The sequence below is a fragment of the Candidozyma haemuli genome, assembly GCF_002926055.2.
Source record: "Candidozyma haemuli strain B11899 chromosome Unknown I_2014730914, whole genome shotgun sequence".
Taxonomy (NCBI): Eukaryota; Fungi; Ascomycota; class Pichiomycetes; order Serinales; family Metschnikowiaceae; genus Candidozyma; species Candidozyma haemuli.
Genome location: NW_020289909.1, coordinates 520,147 through 540,443, shown reverse-complemented (window position 1 = coordinate 540,443; position 20,297 = coordinate 520,147). Strand labels below are relative to the sequence as shown.

The 20,297-nt window shown below is 42.6% G+C and overlaps 9 protein-coding genes across 9 annotated transcripts; 4 read left to right on the top strand and 5 right to left on the bottom strand. All coding sequences in view use genetic code 12, as the record gives it.

The window, feature by feature from the left end:
- Positions 1–1,144: 1,144 nt before the first annotated feature.
- On the top strand, positions 1,145–4,513 carry CXQ85_005150 (uncharacterized protein; the record flags this gene model as incomplete). The annotated part of the gene is made up of 3 exons (XM_025488751.1): positions 1,145–2,377; positions 2,683–3,560; positions 3,619–4,513. The coding sequence occupies 3 exons, from the start codon at positions 1,145–1,147 to the stop codon at positions 4,511–4,513; spliced, it is 3,006 nt and encodes a 1,001-aa protein (XP_025343518.1).
- A 59-nt stretch (positions 4,514–4,572) lies between these two features.
- MSS4 (1-phosphatidylinositol-4-phosphate 5-kinase) lies at positions 4,573–7,811 on the bottom strand (the record flags this gene model as incomplete). The annotated part of the gene is made up of 3 exons (XM_025488750.1): positions 4,573–5,540; positions 5,918–6,538; positions 6,752–7,811. 3 exons carry the CDS (start codon positions 7,809–7,811, stop codon positions 4,573–4,575), a joined length of 2,649 nt encoding a protein of 882 aa, XP_025343517.1.
- A 1,636-nt stretch (positions 7,812–9,447) lies between these two features.
- Positions 9,448–10,359, top strand: CXQ85_005148 (uncharacterized protein; the record flags this gene model as incomplete). The annotated part of the gene is made up of 1 exon (XM_025488749.1): positions 9,448–10,359. One exon carries the CDS (start codon positions 9,448–9,450, stop codon positions 10,357–10,359), a length of 912 nt encoding a protein of 303 aa, XP_025343516.1.
- A 31-nt stretch (positions 10,360–10,390) lies between these two features.
- Positions 10,391–11,509, bottom strand: CXQ85_005147 (uncharacterized protein; the record flags this gene model as incomplete). Its single annotated transcript, XM_025488748.1, has 1 exon — positions 10,391–11,509. One exon carries the CDS (start codon positions 11,507–11,509, stop codon positions 10,391–10,393), a length of 1,119 nt encoding a protein of 372 aa, XP_025343515.1.
- Positions 11,510–11,619: 110 nt separating this feature from the next.
- CXQ85_005146 (uncharacterized protein) lies at positions 11,620–11,940 on the top strand (the record flags this gene model as incomplete). The annotated part of the gene is made up of 1 exon (XM_025488747.1): positions 11,620–11,940. One exon carries the CDS (start codon positions 11,620–11,622, stop codon positions 11,938–11,940), a length of 321 nt encoding a protein of 106 aa, XP_025343514.1.
- Positions 11,941–12,294: 354 nt separating this feature from the next.
- On the top strand, positions 12,295–13,167 carry AYR1 (acylglycerone-phosphate reductase; the record flags this gene model as incomplete). The annotated part of the gene is made up of 1 exon (XM_025488746.1): positions 12,295–13,167. One exon carries the CDS (start codon positions 12,295–12,297, stop codon positions 13,165–13,167), a length of 873 nt encoding a protein of 290 aa, XP_025343513.1.
- Positions 13,168–13,251: 84 nt separating this feature from the next.
- On the bottom strand, positions 13,252–14,961 carry CXQ85_005144 (uncharacterized protein; the record flags this gene model as incomplete). Its single annotated transcript, XM_025488745.1, has 1 exon — positions 13,252–14,961. One exon carries the CDS (start codon positions 14,959–14,961, stop codon positions 13,252–13,254), a length of 1,710 nt encoding a protein of 569 aa, XP_025343512.1.
- A 573-nt stretch (positions 14,962–15,534) lies between these two features.
- KGD1 (alpha-ketoglutarate dehydrogenase) lies at positions 15,535–18,582 on the bottom strand (the record flags this gene model as incomplete). Its single annotated transcript, XM_025488744.1, has 1 exon — positions 15,535–18,582. The coding sequence occupies one exon, from the start codon at positions 18,580–18,582 to the stop codon at positions 15,535–15,537; it is 3,048 nt and encodes a 1,015-aa protein (XP_025343511.1).
- Positions 18,583–19,610: 1,028 nt separating this feature from the next.
- Positions 19,611–20,180, bottom strand: PAM17 (Pam17p; the record flags this gene model as incomplete). Its single annotated transcript, XM_025488743.1, has 1 exon — positions 19,611–20,180. The coding sequence occupies one exon, from the start codon at positions 20,178–20,180 to the stop codon at positions 19,611–19,613; it is 570 nt and encodes a 189-aa protein (XP_025343510.1).
- Positions 20,181–20,297: the final 117 nt, after the last annotated feature.

Here is a 20,297-nt window from a genome sequence, read left to right as displayed (position 1 = left end):
AAGAAACGAAATTCCCGCTAATGTTAATCTCTTTCCAGTGATTCAAGGAAGAAAGGAAGAAAGAATTTGTGGCATGATCGTAACTTCGTATTTCGAGTTTCGTATATGGATTTATCTTTAGATCATTTACACGTTCTCTAAACGACTTAAAGCTGTGCAGCTTACCCATTTTTCGGAACGTGATAGTGTAAGAAGTGTTTCGAGACGACACTTACATGAGGCAGCTCATCGCATTGATAAGTCACGTGCCATGGAGGCGAATTGTTTAAACTCTGAAGGGTAGAAGAGAAGACACTTCAATTCAGCACGGATTTTTTTTTTTTTTCCATCTTTTCTTCAAATTCATGTTATTCTTATATGAAAATTTTCGATGAGTTTGGAGAGCGATACAGCACATTTTCAGTACAGATCTTCCTCCGCTGGTGCCATCCCTAAGTGCTATTCCTTCATATACTGTTACTTTCTTCCCTTTTCATTTTTTTTTAAAAAAAAAATAGAAAGATTTTTTCATCTTTACTTGTGTTCTAGTTTTTATGTGTTTTGTTACTGTCACCATAACTTCGTGAAGTACATTGCACATTTGTGATTTTTGTTGGGGATCAATTTACAAACATTTTGGATGACTTGCGACAAATACTCCGACTTCCGCGAATTAACAGTCATCACCAACAATATGCTAAACGGAGAAACCAAAAAAAGACAAAAAAAAAAAGCATTTCTCCATTAAAATATGTACATTTATAAGAAAATCATATGCCTGGATTGGTTGTCGTGTAGCTCACAATCTCCCCAGAGGAGAAGACAAAGCTGAAAACATTAGTAACACAAATTCTAATGAGTCTTGCAGGAGATAGACATTATGAGTATTGCAAATTCTGGATGTCGAACGACACCATAATCCGACCAATAAATTACGGAGGAAAAGTAGTTCATGAAATGCACCATTTATATCTGCACAATTTTTTTATTGAAGAAGAGCAAAGAACTTCGAATACATCTGTTATTCTTGTTTCTTTTCAGAAGAATATTTTTGAAGAGGCATAGTCTCAGTGCACTTATCAGAATCACCCTTTATACAGGTTTATACTAACCCCGTACACCTGGAATAACCCTTCAAAGGACGTGAAGCATAATCATAAGGAGTATGTCAAACAATTCCGAGCAGACACCGTTGATTCGGGGTGACACGGATGAGATAAGCAGAGGCGATAGAAGAAGTACATCACAAGGTACACATGGCCATAAATCACCCGGCAAGATGGGAAACAACTCCAAGCTAGGCCTCCAAAGACTAAGCCGTACTAGTCAGAAGCTCAAATTGCTACCAGAGGATCCTCCCAGTTTAGAGACCGAAGGGATATCCTTCGATGATCTAGATAAGCGCAAAGGGACACACGCACAAAGTGGCGGGGTTTATTCTCAGGTAACTCGTATAACAGATAAACCGGCCCGCAAAGATGCTGAGATACTCGGTAAGCTGCACCGGGATCTATTGCCTCGAGTCACAGCTTACTGTACAGCAGGGTCTTACAGGATGAAAGACTTGCTTAGATGGCTTAAGGATAGGAAGCGGATTCATAACACCATGCCTAAGCTCTTCGATGAATGTTTATATACTCCTTTTACGTACAAGGACTGGAGAAATGATTCTGACGAGGAAGGGAAAAAAATGATCCGTTTGGCAGATGATGGGGGCGAGATAGAGTTTGGTAAGCGCAATGACATTTTCATATTCGAATATGGTGTTGTTATCATGTGGTGTTACACGCGAAAAGAGGAAATCACATTCTTGGAAGATTTAGCTAAGTTTGAGAGTGAAAAGTTATCGTCGGAAGATGTCCAGGTTGAGGAGTTCAATTACTACATAACCACTTCTTACCAACCGCGTATTTACAATGACTTCATTACACTCCGGGACGATGCTAATTACATGCTAAAACTTTCTATTTCCCACGCCTTGGCACAGTCCGTAAAAATATCATTGTTCGAGGAACTAGTTGATAATACTATCGAAGACACCCAAGACATCCCACAACAAATCGCTCATACAGGAAAAGTGGAAATGACCAGGGACGAAATAATGAAATCCATCGGAGAGCTCTTTATTCTCCGCATCAACATTAATCTTCACGGCTCTGTATTGGATTCACCTGAGCTCATGTGGGCTGAACCACATCTTGAACCTATTTATCAAGCCGCCAGGGGCTACTTGGAGATTAACCAAAGAGTTGAACTACTTGAACAACGATTAGAAGTGATATCAGACTTGCTACAGATGTTGAAAGAACAGTTAGGTCATTCTCAAGAAGAAAATCTTGAGTTTATCGTGATCGTATTAGTGTGCATCGAAGTTCTTGTCAGTGTCATCAATGTCGTTGTTGACTTGTTAACGTATTAAGACTTAATACCACAGGGTACATTCGAAATCTAGAACACAAATTATGGAATACCGTCGAAGATTGAAGAATTCGCGGCCAGTGAGACAAGACGCCATGCAGCGATGCTCGTTAAAACAAGAGTCTGTGCGATAGCAATGTAAGTATATAAAGGAATGACGTATTAAAAGCGGCCCGCCACATCTTGTGGCGAAGCAAGAGGAAAATTTTTTACTAGCCGCAAGCAATTATAAGGGGCTGGTTACCTCACACTTGCCACACTTCATAAATAAGGCGCATGCCCTAGCCTGAGCAAACTGAGACATATTGGAACTTTGCTTTCAATATTCTTGCTTCACCTCCTGAGACATATAATAAAGCACTAGTCGCTCAGTCAGCTTCTCCCATAATTTACTTCGATACTTCGAGTTTGTACATTTCGGTTATCGATCCCCCAGAACATAAAAGACGACAGCTCAGACAAAGGAATATGGAATCCTCTACGAAATTGCCGAAACTCTCGCATCCCAACTTGATCAGGACAAGCACTCTTCCCTCAGAATTTATCCGCCAGCATCTTGATGTTGTCAATACCCCGATTCAGCTTGATGTTGGTAATGAGGTGAGCAATATGCAACTGAATTGGTGTAAGGAAGAACAGGATGAAGAAAGGAGATTAGTCCGTCTCATAGTCCAACGTGAATCTTACGCAACTTTCAGAATTCTGGCTGAACCTGTTTCTCCCTTTTCCTATTCCCCAAACGATAGCTCATTAGTGATCTCATGTGTCAGCTGGAAAGAGAAAGGACTTTGTGTTGTCACCTCAGTCGACGTTATACTTGTTTTAGAATACCTTGTCGGAGAGCATTTTTCCATTGAAGAGAAAAGCCGAGTGCGCCGTAATTTACAATTTCTCAAACCCTACACTGTCACAAAGTCGTCAAATGAAAGCCGCAGGCTCTTTTCGTCATTGATGTCGATGGAAAATCCCCGTCCTCGCAATATTGAAAAGGGTCTTAAAGTCTTTGAGTGGTCCGATTTGTTTGTGGCAGTAAACCGTGTTCTTTCGAAATACTCAGCGAACCCCGAAAACACCGGTGCGCATGACTTACCCATGGTCCCGGAGAAGATAGACGACGGAAAGACTTCTAAGGAATATGCAACGCTGAGGGAGGAAGGCGGGAAGTGGTATCCCCGACCGGACCAAAATGCGAGTTGCCGCAACGCCCCCATATATTCACAGTCATCAGTCACTCCCTTATCGACTCATACATCCGCAGTCGTTTCCCACATCACCGGAGAAGACAGGATTCCTCAAGAGTACAGATTTAACGCCGGAGGACAAATCATCCCGTCAAGAAGCACTGGCCTTAAACCTGAACGTAGGTCCGGATCAGTGCCACCAGCTGCAGTCCATACTCGGTGGCTCCAAGTTGCCCAAGCTTGAGAACGAGCTTAACGCGTTCAACAACTCCGAAACATCTGGATCTTCCACTGATCTTTCGCTTAAGTCGAAGTCACAGACTGCTTCCACTTCGGTAGGTGCTTCATTGGATGAAAAAAGTTCAGGCGTGTCAAGCTCTATCGAAAGTGGCAGCGGGAAGAACACTGATGATGGCTCTGGATCTGACGATTCAAGTGGAGCTGGGAAGAATACTTTTAAGCATAAGCCAAGTGCAATACCCGAAAATGATATGAAGGATTCAGAGGAGAGCAAGTCTCCTACTCCGGTGGAAACATCACACCCCCCCCATCTCAAGTATCTTCCAGTTCAAAAGCTCAGTACCGCTAACATGAAGAAACACGATCTCGAGCTTGCTCAAATGAGTCCACTGGAACGGGAAGGCTCCAAATTCACTAATATTGGTGCCGCGGCAGCCGCAGCAGAGCTGTCCTCAAATACCGAGTCAAGTGAATCCAAGAGGAGGAAGAGAAATCGTAATAAGCGAAGGAGGTTCAAGTTACCAGCAATTTCTTCAAGATTGGACCGAAAATTCCCGCTTCCCAATCCCAAGCAGATCGAACTATACACGCAAGGTGAAGACACCGTTCACCTTGACCCCCGTCCGTTTTCTGCCAAGGAGAGTTCTACACCAGTCAGTACTGAGGGTAGTAGCACCGAAAGTTCTAGCCGCTGATATCAATATAACGAGAGAGAAAATAATGTTTATTAAGATTAATAGTTAATATTTATGTGTCATGTTTGAGTTGTCCCTTTAGGGGCAGTAACGAACGACGATGTGCTTTTGATAGATGGCTTGTCTTGTGCGCAGCTAACAACATGGAGAAAGTCCAGCGGTGACTTTTCTCTCGTTGTTTCAAGAAATTTTTCAGAAGCAATGTTGTTCCCACTACCAAACACAAAATGAGCTCTCGGCGCTTCCGATTGAAGTAAGACAGTACGTGGGCCCACAATTCTAATGAAATTATTACGGCCCCACAAATAAAGTTTGACAGTGCTGGAAAACCAATACCATGCCTCGTAGACCCTTGTGACAACAATGCTGAAACTTTTGAGAAAATCATCTAATGAATGGATAGCCCTGAGTGGCTCTCGGGGAACGGGATTTTTATTGTCGGTTTCTCCCGGGACTTGAGCTTCCACAACGCAGTTTTGTAGATCGTGAGGTCCATTGACAGAGAGGGCAAGGAGATTGTTTTTGTTTATTAACACATCTTCATTTTCTCTGACGGTTATAACAAAAACCAGTCCACTTCCTGCCAAAGCGGCTACCCCTCGGCCACCGATAAAAGTGAAGCCTCGTGTTGCTAGCGATGCCAACCCCGTACGACCTCTTTTCACTTGCCCAAGCCTTTTGGCAAAACCTCTGGAGATAAGCTTTGGTACTTTATGTTTTGCAACAACGAGCGAAGGACCTCCATAAATTTGAAGAGCATCCTTTTGAAGAACAGCCCAATCATTGGACCCAGTCAATTCCAAAGGAGCAATGGATTTGGGTGATAGACATTTAAACAGTATCATTGATCTTGAATTCACCAGAGAAGAGACCAATAAAGACGTTGGTTCGGCAGAGACGAGTTCTTCATAGGTCTGAACTCTTCCTTCGAGCAATGCCGTCTTAATCGGATTGAGGAGCCTCAACCTAGAGTTGATATGGCGAGCAGAGCCCTGTATCATTAGTAAGGCATTTCTCTTGACGAATACTGAAAGTGAGGGAGGTATCGTAACCGAAACCATGGTCGGAGGATTTCCCACGGCGTTCAACAGGATGCTGTCACTTGTTTTGATACTCGGCAATCTTTCAACGTGGAGCTGTGATTCACCGTTACAACCATTAGGGGTTAAGCTGGTTGAAGATACTTCATGAGGTACCAGCCTAACATGCATAAATCGACGAATTTCTCGTCCCAACGTTAATCTTGTGCTGGTCAACATGGTAGTATGGAACTAGATATTGCGCGACATTAGAGTTCATGTCTACATTGAATCCGCGCACAAACATAAACTACTCCATTCATTCTTACATCCTATGCTTGTTTTTGTTTAGTCGAGATGCTGGTTCGGATGAATCGAAAAAAACGATCGCCGTATTCTTTTGCTGGAACCGCAGAAATAGTGCTTCGATTGTGGCCGATTGATCTCCACATGGTCTCAAGCCGCTTCTTGATCGAGTAGTCAGTCAAGCAATCAATAATGCCCAAATAATAGATTATTCGTAATGGTTCATTATCTTCATTTGTGCCGCGTATACCACCATCGTGACCGTAAAAGATATACTTCGATCTGCCCGGAAAATTTCCCGCAGGTAAGTCAGCCTCCCTGTTGATGTCCCTGGGATTAGTCTTGATCAAATCATTCTTATTATTGGAGATTGGATCAAAAACTGAAAGATTAGTTATTGTGCTAGAATTACCTTTTTGAACATCGTGAACACCCAAAAGTAATGAGTAATCCATCGCATTAATCCGTTTAAGAAATTCAACATCAGCCTCGAGCTGCCCAAGAAATATCTTGCGTTTCTTGGGGCCAAAGCTGATTATCTCCTTCCGTTCAAGCCAATTAAGATCTTTAAGTGTGATATGGGACATGTCAGATTTTTCTTGTTCGACAGGAGGAAAGCTTGTGTATCTACCCCACGTTGAACCTTTCAAGTCATATTTGTGGTGGATATCTCTATGAGGAGGAAAGAGATTATTCATCACTATGAAGTGGACCTTTTTTATCCCTCCTCTTACTTTTAGACGATGTAGACCGTAGAATTGGGATATGAGAGTATTTGGATTGCTCTTGACATGAGAATAATAATCCTTAAGTATTCGTCGTAATTGTTTGTGTTCTGAATGGTGGATTGTTTTGATAATGAAGCGAAAGTCTCTTGAATAGTAAAAAAAAGAACCACTCTTTCCGGGTGAACCTAGTTCAGAGAGGATGTATTTTCCCGTTATGGAAATTAGGTAATCGGCGGGATCAATGCCAAAGAGAGTTCTGAGGTCACGAAAGACTTCAGGACAATAATCTTTGAATTTAAAATCATATTTCGAAGATGGAGTAAGTTCATTCCCATCCATGTTAAATGTTAACTTCTTTGTGCTTTTAAAATCACCATCATCTATTCGTTTCATCATTCCAGAACAGCGAGAAACAGCGACACGAATACCAGTAAGCATATTGTAGGCGGTCACAAAATTTTCGTGCCCTTCGCTGATTCGATTACCGACAAAGACATTTTCATCTTCAAATGTATCTAGGCGCTGTTGTTTTTTGAGATTTCTTTTAACGATAATGGAATTTCTCATTCTGGAAATCTCGTCATTAAAAGAATCTTTTCTGGGGCTCATTCGAAGCTTTGGGATGTCCGCAGTAGAGCTTGCTCTTGTAAATGTGGGTAAAGAGGCACGCCCAGTCGAAGCTCGTTGATCTAGGTTGTTTGATAAAGAGTAAGAGCCCAAAGGAATATCCGCCAGACCAACTTTAGGGGTTTCAACAGGGGGCGGTGGAGAAGTATGCCTCCTTAAGGGTGGATTTCTAGAATTACACAGAATGCTCTTCGAAGCATCAATATTCTCCGAGCAATCATGGCCATTATCCTTCCCTGAGTTTGCTGAAGGCCCTACAACATGTATTAGCACAGCCTTGGGGTCCTGGATATCATCTTTGAGAAGATGAGACTCTCTCTCTGGTCCTTCACAAGTAACAGGGTCCTCTAAAGTAAGCCTGCCGTCATCTTTGAAAGATTTGTTTGTGAGGGTATGAAATGAGGCTGCCTGGGGAGGTGTATCATCAGCAATGGAGCTAGGCACCGTCTCCCCGCTGGCCGCTTCTGAGTTGTCAGAAGGGCCACCACGTAGTGATCTGGAAGTGGGTGTCAAAGGATTCTCCTTAAACTTTTCTTTTCGAGACTTGGAAGCTTTAGCGTGGGAGGTATTGTTTGAAGAATGAACGTCGACAGCCGGGACAGTTCCGAGCAGAATCATTCCTTCAGCTCATGCAACGAGGGCAACAAGAGACTTATGTAAATTCAGCACGACAAGCCTTTTGATAACCTCAGATCAAGAGAGATATGTTTGATTAAAATCAATGTTCACTTGAATTTATGCGCGTGGTTTTCTAGTTTTTGCTAACGTGGCTCCAGCAGTTTACAAATAAGACTGCGATTTTGTGTTTTTTGTACGGTGCCGAGCATTTCTAACTTTCACGATTTTTAGTGATACAATTACCCTCACAGTACTGCACCACATGCAATAGGTTAGACCGTACTACGGACACTGTGCTAAGAGTTCGGAGATACAAAATATTTGCTTGAGTCATAAGGTTTCCTAAGAAAGACCAGATCGACGAGAAAGGAAGAAGGAAATAAAGATACAGGGAAGTACTAGTTAGGTTATCTCTTCGAAGAAATGAACCCATCTTGAGTTGGAGTTTCCATCTTTGGATGGCGAATTTTAAAGTCATCCATTTCTCTTTGGACGAAGAAGCAAGTCCTACGGACTTTGACTCCGCATAAAGATGGAATGAAATCCCACCTGATAACGAGCGATAAAAATGTTTCCACAACCTAAAAGACCTACGAGCTTGACCTATTCAGCCTCAGCATACGCTCAGCACCTCACATTATTACAACAGGTTGCTTCGATGATGAAACTTGGATACATATTAGTCTTCATCCTCCTCTTGGAGCTGGTGGCATCCGCCCCAGTAGTGACTGATTCTACTATTCAAAGCATCCTGTTATTTGAGGTAGCACTGTTAGAAGAAATAGAGGACTTTCATGCTAACAAAGGAGGGCCATTGGGTTTCGATACTGTATTTTACCTAAAGTCCACAGATACTTACTTGACAATGACAGACTCTTTGGACGATTACGACACCAAAGAACGCCCTATCATGCATGGCATGTTAGATAAAATCCGAGAACAAATATACCCCTCGCCGGATAGTAATATCCCCATGGTGGAGTTCAAAATCTTTGCAAGCATCAACGTGGACAACGAACATCTCTACCCCGTTTCGAGCTGCCACGAAGAAACAAAAGGAGAGGGTGGTTCGGTAAGCTTGCTGATAGGAAATAGCCGTGCAATGTCAGCTTTCCTCTCTTTCGGCATATCACCAAATGTTATCATTCATACCTTAGAATTGACGACTAAGATTACTTTAGGTAAGCTTCATAGCAGTGCGGATACGATTTCTTGTGAATCAGAACACGGAGAGATTGTGCAACTCTTTGCAAAGGGGACTAATGAGATAGAGTTCTACGTTGAACGACGTGAAAGGACTTTCAATCCAGTCATAAGCAAGTTTACAGAGGCTTTTGAAAGTAGTTCTTCCTCCATACAAAAACTTACTATACAAAGCCAATCAAGCGAATTTATGTGTGTGTCGAACACTATGATGGAGTTGAACTGCTCCTTTGATAGCTCATGAGCGCTCTCATTGCACTTGCTACGTAACCCTGATAAATTCGCAATAAATTCTGTTCTAGTATTGGGCACCGCGAGGCGCCGCACAGTAGCGAGGCCACAATAAGGATAGTGGCGTTCTTTTTGTTCTCATCAAAGCTTTACTTCCTTTCTTCCTTATTTATTTATTTCTTTCTTTTCTTATCATTCCATAATGGGATTTTTCGACTTTTACAAGAAACAAGCCGATCATACGAATGAATTAGAAAGTCTTGGCTTCAAGGCATCGGACTGCGATCAAGTTTGTGACTCTTGCACTTCAAAATTTCCATCATCGATTAATTTAGCGGAAGCTTCGGGAGAAGACTTATGGGGGACTACCAAGCCTTATGGACTACACATCGTTATCCCGACAAATAAGGCTGACTGGCCACATGATGCTATAAGCGGATCAGGGCCACTTGCTCAGAACATTGATAGATGGGCAAGTAACACTTCAGTTGTATTGGGTGACCTGAGCAAGGTTAAGGTAACTGTCAGTTCTCTTTCGTCTCTCAAACTCGAATCAGATAACGACTATATGGATGCAAAAAAAGGTGACATACTATTATTGCCATTCTTCGTTTGGGTGAAGAATTTGAAAGCTGAACAAGCAGCACAAGTCTTGGATTCAATCGTCCCAAAACTTGTGGAATATAGAGATAAGCAGCTCGAGGAACTCCCAGCAACGTTAAATATTCTTTTCCTGGATGTCGTAGTGGAAGCGGATATAAATTCAGCGTACATTTTTCTATGCTCCCATAGGACAAGAGATAAGAAATGCGGCGTAACCGCCCCGATCATGAAAAAGGAGATGGATTTACATTTGAGGGATCTTGGTCTTTACAGAGATTTTGGTGATGAGAGGAATGGCGGTGTTCTCGTTTCATACGTGAACCATATCGGAGGCCATAAATATGCCGCCAACGTAATTATCTATATCAAAAAGACGGGGAGAAATATATGGCTAGCACGATGTAAGCCAAACAACGTCGTTCCTATCATCAACGAGTGCATCATAAATGACGGTAAAGTTTGGCCGGAAAAAGTCAGACAGGTGCAGAAGTTTAAGCCCATTGACTGGTAGTTGCAGTGCCACTAGGCAATTTCTTAGCTAATCATATTCTTCGTCCCGCAATAGTAGCTTTTAGCACATTGGTTCTTTTTCTGGCGAACAAAAGATCCTTCTCGTTTATCAGACCTTTGTTGTTTCCAGTCATTGCCTCCAAACGCACTGCTTCGTCCTTCAACCAGCTTTCCTTCCCCAGTAGTATTTTCTTTACCATCTTCTGATAAAAGAGGTGCATTCTGAGGTCATCAGCCGCACCATTTTCGCTAGTCAAAGAGGTCTTTTCTTCGATGGCGGCAGCGATATCATCAAGTAAATTTTGTCCATGCTTAGAATCCGTGAATCTAATTCTTCTATCATAGGATAGGATTCTTCCAGCACTTCTGTCAGGTACAATCTCTCCATTTACTTTTCGATCTTGATATCCGTTGACAAGTGAAGAGAGATAGTCCGCTTTGATCCCCACATCATGAATAAGCTTCGTTCCGCTGATACCATCGAGAACAACAACGGCAGGTAGATCCTTGACTGCAAAATCAGATAAAAACTTTTTAGTGTCGGATAGTTGAAGTTCAATAAATTTTCTGTTAGACTTGTGTGGAGAAGAGTATTCGGCAACATTGTTCCATGCGATCAGTAAGGCTGACGAATAATCGTTTTTCAACTGTACCAATGCAAACGTAGTTTTTCCCCTAGTCTCGTAGTCTCCCAAATTTCCATCAAGTACTTTTAAAACGCTCTGCTCATCTTTTTCGTAGCCATAAAGTGAATCTTGCCTTGCATGATGCCCAGATACTAGGTGAATGAAGTTACTTATGGAAGTTTGGTCTCTGATACCTTCATATGTGATCGGATCAGTGTGATTGGGTGAAAAAAGTAATAAGGTTGGATACCCCTGAATTTTGTATCTTTTACTTAGCTTCTTGCCGTTCTTGTCACCATTGACTTTCATAATTTGGATTTCTTCAATCTCGGCGAACTGGTCAGCTATACCACTAATAGTAGGCATCAAATTCTTGCAGTGCCTGCACCAGTCGGCGTAAAAGTCCACTAGCGTGGTTTTATTCGACTTCAAAACCAAATCGTCGAAATTCTTGTCATCTCCTTGTAAAACTTGGGACGCCGCAACAACAGCTATGAAGAACTGGAAAAGTATCATGTTCTTCATTGGGTGGCTGCCAACAATTCCAACAGCGCAAGCGATACAGCAGGGCACGTGACAAGAGACTAAAAATTTGGAAAGACATCGAACTTACTTTGCTGAGATACCACAGCGTTATGGCGTCTGTTCAGACTTTAAAACGCTTTATTTCTAGCCATGCGCGTTTAGGCAGTTTGGCATTAACATTTTATACCAAAGATGGTTGCCAACTCTGCAAGAATGCAAAGGGTGTTCTAGACAATGTGATAAAGAAGGCGAATAACAAGGCTCTTAAATTGGAAATTATTGATATATCGAAGCCAGAAAACTCAGATGCTTTTGATAAGTACTGCTACGATGTTCCTGTTCTCCATGTAAATCGAGCGGACGAGGCGAAGCCCGTCAAATTCATGCATTATTTCGATATGAGCAAAATCCTACAAGAGATCAACCGATGAACTTACAGGGCATCAGAAAGCGGCCTTCACATTATTCCTAGTTTCAATTCTAATACATGCATATCCTAGTTTTTCTTTTTTTTTTATGCAAGCCTTAGGATCATGATCCGGAAACGTTCAAGTGAAACAGCATGAGGAACAAGGTATGTCACAAGAATGATGAAATTTAAGGATGTAACTGTGGCAAGCATTTTTCCGTCACTAGTCCTTTCTTTTAGGTCGATGTTGATTGAAAATACATACACACCGGAGATAAAGGCTGAGAGTGCGGGGTTCACAAGTTATATAATCAAGACTCGCAGGAGCACTTCTGTTTTTTTTTTTTTTTTCTTTTTACCATATCAATTGAACAATATGAGCCGCCAGAAAACAGCATTAATAACAGGAGCTCTGTCAGGTATCGGATTCTCTACTGCACTTGAATTCCAAAGCAGAGGATACAGAACGTTTGCTTGTGCACGTCGGCTTGAGCCCATGTTGGAGCTTGAGAAGAAGGGAGTAACTATTTTCAGGATGGATGTGTCAGACTTGAAGAGCGTGCTTGAAGGGAAAGAACTTCTTGTTAGAGAGACTGGGGGTTTTTTGGATGTGCTCTTCAATAACGCTGGTCAATCATGTACCTTCCCAGCGCTTGATGTCACAGACGAGCAATTTAAGCAGTGCTTTGAAGTTAACGTATTTGGTCCCGTCCGCTTAACAAGGGAGCTTGCACCGTTGTTGATTAATGCCAAAGGTGTGGTTGGATTTACTGGCTCAGTAAGTGGTTTGATTCCATTTCCATTCTCCTCGATCTACTCGTCCACTAAAAGCGCTATTCACCAATATGCCGCTGTTCTCAGACTCGAAATGAAACCATTTGATGTAAAGGTAATAAACATTGTTACCGGAGGTGTCAAGACGGCCATACAAGATGATAGACCGTTGCCACTGTCCTCGATCTATAACGTACCTGGAATTGAACAATCTTTAGAGGAAAGAAGGGCAATGGCAGTAAGAAACAACCCCATGGATCCTTCTACCTACGCTTATAAGGTAGCCAATGACTTTGAGTCTGCAACCATTAACGGTAAGTTAAACATTTACAGAGGAAAAATGGCATCATTTTTGGGATACTTGTTATGTTGGTGCCCGAGATTCCTCGTTGAGAAAGTACTCATCAGAAAATTTCGTTTCACAAACATCTTTAGTTACTTGAGAGAGAAGTACTCTAAAGCCAAGCTCGAATAAGCAAATAGTAATACAAATGATACATATTTTGGTCTTTATCGTGTGGCGAATAATCGTGTCTAATGTAGTTCATGCGCTTCACTTTTAGATCTTTGGAGCTAATTTTGGCTCTTCAAAGATTTGGTCTCTTATGTGGTCAACAACGCCCCAGCCGTAACCGTTAGCGAATCTTCGCCTTACAACAATGTTGTTATGAGCATCAGGAGGCAAGTATACCAACACCTTCCTCCAATTTAGACCATCAGAATGATATTTGCGTGCTATTCTGACTTGTTTCTCCAATTTCCATTCCTTAGATCTAAATAATCTTTTAAAAGTTCCAACATTCGATGAAGACCCACGGGGAATGTTACTGAAGTGATAGAAACGATCATGAAAGATTACTGGTGTCCTTTCTTGGGGAGATGTTATGAACCTTCGTGAAGGGACAGGACAAATCAAAGTGTTCAATGCAGACTCCACAGCGGAGGCCTTGGGTGGAATATTGTACTCAACAGATTCGTCGTCCTCACAACGCAGATATCCGTCAGTGTCATCAGTGAGTGACGAATCCGTTCCCTTCGCAGAAATTCTGGAGTACCACTTAGCCTTTTTCGATATTCGTTTTCGATAAAGCATATCCAACGGCAGGGCTGAGCTAGTGTCACTAGCTTGTCCCAAATCCTCGTCGCCAAAGGGCGTGCGACTTTCACTATAGTCTTTGAAAGCTTTGTTGTTGAGGACAACACCCTTCCTTTCGTATGGAACTGCGCTTACGTCGTGGCCCAGAGCGTTTGTCTCCGTACTTACGTGGCTCGTACTTTCCCTGAGGGAGTGATCTCTAAGATGTTCCGGATGATCTCTGAGATCCGAAACATCCCCCATTGCACCCCAGTCTAAGTACAAAAGTGAACTTGTTCGAAGGGGAACAATTCCGTCGTTGTAAGCATTGGCGTAAACGGTGCGCAGTTTGAACAGACGAAGAAGTGATTGAATAGGCTCGTCCGGTAATGTTTCTAAGATAGGTTTAAAATTATTCTTCTTAGAATTCGAATTCTCGTTTCTAAACAGCGGAAGCTTCTTCAGTAGTGTCAAGTCTCTACCAGTCTTGCCCAAGGTGCCTAGATCGAGAAACCACGAGATCCAAAGGCTCATCTCGCTAAGTACACCAAGCATTGGACTCGCAATGCAAACAAAATGTTGTAGCAGGATGCCCTTCTTGGAAAAATAGTCTTGACCCTTGACCAGTAATACATGCTTTAACGCATAGAGCTGAACTGGCCCACCTAACGAATGCGCAACGAAGCTTATCTTAGCTATTTTAAGACCTTTTTTTTCCAACTGATCTATCACATCAGTGACAAAAAAGGAAACACCCACACCAAGCTTATGTATGCCTTTTTCTGTGCGTCCTGCGTTCCCACGGTAACCAGTAACGACTAAATTGTCGTCCAAAGAAGCTAATTGCTCTTTCAAATAAAGCATATCTGCTGTAAGGTTTGAGAAGATTCCATGTGTGACGACAATAAGATGAATAGGCAAATTTGGATCGTTTGGGTCAAGCGTCCAAAGATCATCGACCAGTTTGACCTTCACGTGGAGTCCAGGCTTTCTTGATGATCCGAGGTTCTCTACTTGGCTATTTCCTTCCAGCTCTTTTTCATCGTGTGTTGTCGCAAAATCACCTTTGGCTAACGATGTAATCATTGAACGATTTAACTTTCGCATATTCAACATATCATCTCCAATCATCAAGTCGTATAAAATAGAGGCCTTTCTGCTGAGGACAATTTGAGAAACTATATCGCATTCCATGAATAAGTCTTACTACCATCACTTTGTGTCTTTTTCAAACTGTTGTGGTTTAGGCTTAGTTTCACGTTAAATGTCTGCCCAGGTTTGATGGCATTCTTGAATACCACTTCCGCATTTAATCGAGAATCTTCCGGACGAAAGCGATGTTTATGGTTGTAGTTATAAGGTATAACGTGGCTGTATAAAATGAACGGGCCGTTAAGGAGATGAATAGCTCGTAAAGGGGTCTTCTCTAAATTCTTAAGCCGAAGATAAATTTCAGTCAATGCCAGGTCACCAGTGGTGAAATCAATAGTATAGCGAGAAACTCCGCCAAGATCTAGTCTTTTTTGATCTCTATACCATAAGTAGGTTGACATCTAGGGGCTCCACAGGAGAAGTATAATCTGTAATGTTGATATAAACTGACGCACCAAACAGTTGAATCTTGCATACGTCTTACAGATTACAACCTACACCAGAGGGGGCTTTTCTTAGGAATCCGTAAAAAAAAAAAAAACAAAAACGAAAAAACAAAAACAAAAACAACATCAAGAACACAGTTAAAATTTATTCTCTAGCTTCTTTCAATTACTAAGCTTCCTGGAAAGTTTCTTTAAGGAATGCTTCTTCCTCGGCGTTGTGCATTGCCTTCGAGCCCGCAGCAACGGAGGCAGAGGGGTCTCTGCCTGCATAGCGCAATACCAAACCAGAATATTTATCAGTGTTTTCCAAGGTGGTAACCATCCTTGGGGCGACATAAGAATAGGAACCCATGTTCAAGGGTTCCTCCTGACAGTACACTATGTCTTTGATATTTGGATACTTGTTCAAAGTGTCACGCAATTGAGCAAATGGGAAGGGATGCAATTGTTCAAGTTTGATGATCGCAGTGGCCTTGTCTTCAATAGAAGCACGTTTCTTGTGCAAGGCAGTGTAGACTTGACCTGAACAAAGTACGATACGCTCGATGCCATCCCTTTCATGAATGCTTTTGCCTAGCTCTCTATCATCGATAATCCATTCGAAGTGGGAGTCACCCGTGAACTCCTTTAATTCCGACTTCGCCAATGGGTGTCTCAACAATTGCTTAGAAAAGAACAAAACCAATGGCTTTCTGAATTGTCTATGCATTTGGCGTCTCAATAAGTGGAACAAATTGGCGGGCGTTGTAGGATAGGCGACTTGCATATTGCTATCTTGGTGCTGCCTTTCAAGTTTCTCTTCCGAAGGAAAGAATCGCTGGTCTTCGTTGCACATTTGCAAATATCTCTCGATTCTACCTGAAGAATGCTCAGGACCTTGACCATCGTAACCGTGTGGCAAAGACAAAACTAGACCCGACCTTTGCTTCCACTTAGACTCAGCGCCAGAGATAAACTGATCGACAACCACCTGTGCAGTGTTTGCAAAGTCTCCAAACTGTGCTTCCCATTGAACCAAAGCATCTGGGGAAAAGAGAGAATAACCATACTCAAAACTCATTACACCGTACTCAGACAAAGATGAATTTGAGATCACAAACGGACCTTGTTCCTCAGATAAGGTGTTAAGTGGAGTGTGCACTTTCTCAGACTCTTGATCATGCAAAACAGCGTGACGTTGGGAAAATGTACCTCTTTCCACGTCCTGTCCAGAAACTCTAACATGGTAGCCTTCTAAACAGAGCGATCCGAAAGCCAAAGCCTCCCCGGTAGCCCAGTCAATCCCTTCACCAGATTCAACTGTCTTCTTTCTGGTGTTGAGAATACGCTTCAAATTCCTGTGAACCTCGAAACCCTTGGGCGTTTCGGAAATGTGCCTGCCGATGTTCTTCAAAGTCTCTGCATCAACAGCGGTTGGGAGATGTGGCAAAATTTCAGTAGCCAACTCCTTGGGAGACTTGAAATCTTCCCAGGGAGTTGTCAACCACTCTCTTGAAGTTGGCTGATACTCCTTTGACTTGCCAAAGGACTCATCTAAAAGATTCCACACCCACTTTCTATGCTCATCAATGTCTTCCTTGGTGAAAGTTCCCTCAGAAATCAATTTGTCAACGTAATAGTCAAGCACTGATCTCTTCTCTGCAATTTTCTTGTACATCAATGGCTGGGTAAAAGATGGCTGATCGGTTTCATTGTGTCCGTGCTTTCTGTAACCCACAACATCGATGATAACATCAGAATGAAAAGTGGCTCTCCAGTCTGCGGCCAAATTGAACACAAAAGTGAGAGCTTCGATATCATCGGCATTAACATGGAAAATTGGAGCGTTAATCGATTTCGCGATGTCGGATGGATAGAGGGTAGACCTAGCAAAGCGAGGATCAGTGGTGAAGCCAATCTGGTTGTTGATGATAATATGGATTGTACCACCAGTAGAATAGGCAGGCAAATTAGCAAACCCCATAGTTTCGTAAACGACACCTTGGCCAGAGAATGCGGCATCACCATGCAACAACACACCCATAGCTTTCTTAAATTCGCCAGTATCAGTCTTGTATTCCTGAATTGCTCTTGTCTTACCTAAAACAACACCATCTTCAGCCTCCAAGTGCGACGGATTAGCAACAAGCGATAAGTTCACGTGCTTACCTGATGTTGTTGGTCTCTTGTAATTCATACCCAAATGGTACTTAACGTCTCCGGAACCCTCGTCAAACTCCTTGGAACCCGTGAACTCAAAAAAGATAGATTCGTTAGGCTTACGCACAACGTTGGAAAGCATGTTCAATCTACCTCTGTGAGGCATACCAATAACAATATCTTCTATACCATGCTCAACAGATGTATCGATCATCGCTTTCATACCAGGAACCACAGCTTCCGCACCCTCAAGCCCGAACCTTTTGTCGTTAGGAAACTTGGTGGCCAAGAACGACTCAAATGAGCAGGACCAAATCAAACGATCTAAGATCTGTCTCTTCTCATCCGAAGAATACTTAAAAGGTTGGGGAATCTCAATCCTTTCTCTCAACCAGTCACATTGCTCCTTCGAAGGGATGTGAATGTACTCAACACCATACGATGAACAGTACAAACGCTCGCAAGCATCGATGATTTCTCTTAAGGTCAATGACTTCTTCCCGTTCTCAACAAAACGGGGTAAGATACCAGGTCCAAGAGTGATTGACTTGTCCATATCATTCTCAGTGAATCCATAATGTTCCAATGTCAATTCCTTAGGTAAATCAGGCTGATCCCCATAAGAAATACCCAAAGGATCGATCTTCGCCTTTTGGTGGCCACGCACCTGGTAGGCACGTACCAACAATTGAACCTTCAAATGGGTGACGACATCTTCACTATGGCCACCCGCTCCAGGATTAAAACCGACCCCAGCACCACCTGCTGGGGTAGGGATCAAAGTTGGGGGTGCCGAAAAAGCAGCTGAAGGAGCAACTCCGGAATCCAAGTTTTTAAAGTAAGCGTCCCAGGAAACATGCACCGACTTAGGATCCTGGCGCCAGGCCTCATACATCTCCTCAATATAATTGGAGTTATTTGAAAGTGCAAATGTGTCAGTTGCTAAGCTACGGGAGAACCCGATAGCAGTAGCGCCTGAAGCACGAGCAGTTTTTCTCAAATGAATATGAGCCTGAGCTTTTAAAGCATGGACATAAGTGCCCTTTGTACGATTTAAATGTCTGAAAGCGGTTAGCATGGCAGACAGCTAAATTTCGAAGTTGGGGTGGGGCAGTGATGAAGGTATGGGATGGAAAAACCCTTGAGGGTATTGGGTAGTTTTTGCTAGTAGTGGAAAAGAATGAGCGCTCTATATAAAGGGACTGGATGCGCTGGACTCCGAGTCCTGCCCCGTCAGTTTCAATGTGCATGTTCCGAACTCTCCGGGTTCGTCTAAAGGAATGCAATACTAAAACGTAAAGCGAACCCGAAAACTTATCTGACCTGTCAAAAAACATAAGACACACGATTGTACCATATTCTGGCAATTAATCGTTGAGGTAGAATTGTTTGAATTTCACAATATCGACATCGCTGATTGGTCGCCCCGGAGTTTTCTAAGGATGTACGGATGCAACCCTACACATATTAAGTATATATATACAGGACCTTGGATGATAATTGTGAATTTGAACGACAAAAGGTTCCGTTTTTCAGCCCCAACAATTCACAACATCAAAGCAATTGAACCGCGGCCGCTGTGGGCTGTATAATCGTTACCAGAATGGACTTCTTCTGCTACTCTAACTCATGAGGCGGAATTATATGGCAATATATGCAGGTGCATAGGCTTTGAGAGAAGCGTATACGGGACCTCGGACTACGGCACCTCTCCAAAGTTTGGGCGGTACAATCGAGGAGATCAGAGTCAAGGTCGTCAAGGTCGTCGAGGTTCAAGAAAAGATGAACCAACGCCTGTAAAGTGTCCAATCGCGAAGTTTTTATCAAGCACCCTTGTTGACAGCAAAAGTATATGCGAGTTTGCCTGCGATGTGTCCGTTACCCAAAGATTGAAATGTCAACCCGAACGAACGGCACATACACGGCCTCAATAAGAGATAATGAGATACCTTAGATATACAAGAACTCTGCTTCTTTTACTAAATGTGTCCACTGTATTAATGATTGGAAGAGATTTCTACAGTAAACCATGTATGATATGTGCAAATGAGAGAAAAGTTCTAAACAGAGTAGGGATTGCGATAACACTTATGTACATTTCATTGATCAAACGAACTCCTTAGCTTTTCTTCGATAAGCATTGCAGTCTCTTAACCACTGTTTGTACGCTTTTAAGGAGTTTATCCTTTCACCGTAGTAATCTGGGACTGGATTCGAAAAGGACTGGGAAGACGGGTCGACCCTGTAATGTTTGATTCTCCTCAAGAATTGCTCTTCTTTGGCTTTGAATTCGGGCAAAGCAGAGCGCCGGAATAGGTTGAATATCGGAGTTCCTAAGAAGGGTCCCATGAGGTACCCGAGACCACCACCAAGCACGACAGCTCCTCCCATAATCATAATTGGATCAATCCCCAAAATGGGCTTTTCAACGTCAATCTCAATATTGCCCAAGTACTCTAAGGTGCCCCAACCTGCCAAGCCAGCCGTAAAGACAGATGCAGCAGTATTTAACCGCTTGTTTTGTGTCCTCAAAGTGAAGAAATCAACCCAGTTCATCAGCTTCTGAATTGCACTCGAGTTGGATCTCCACAGGCATCTCATAGATGATCTTGGCAATCTAGCAAAGACTTGACTAGCATGAATATTAGAGCGGATCATTCCTATCCTTGAAAACATCTTGTAGGAAAGGCAGTTCCAAACTGAAAAGAATCATTTCACTCACCACTTTGTCAGGCAATCACGTGCACGTCTAGAATAAGAAAGTCCCCAAATTATGAAAACATTTTACAGTAA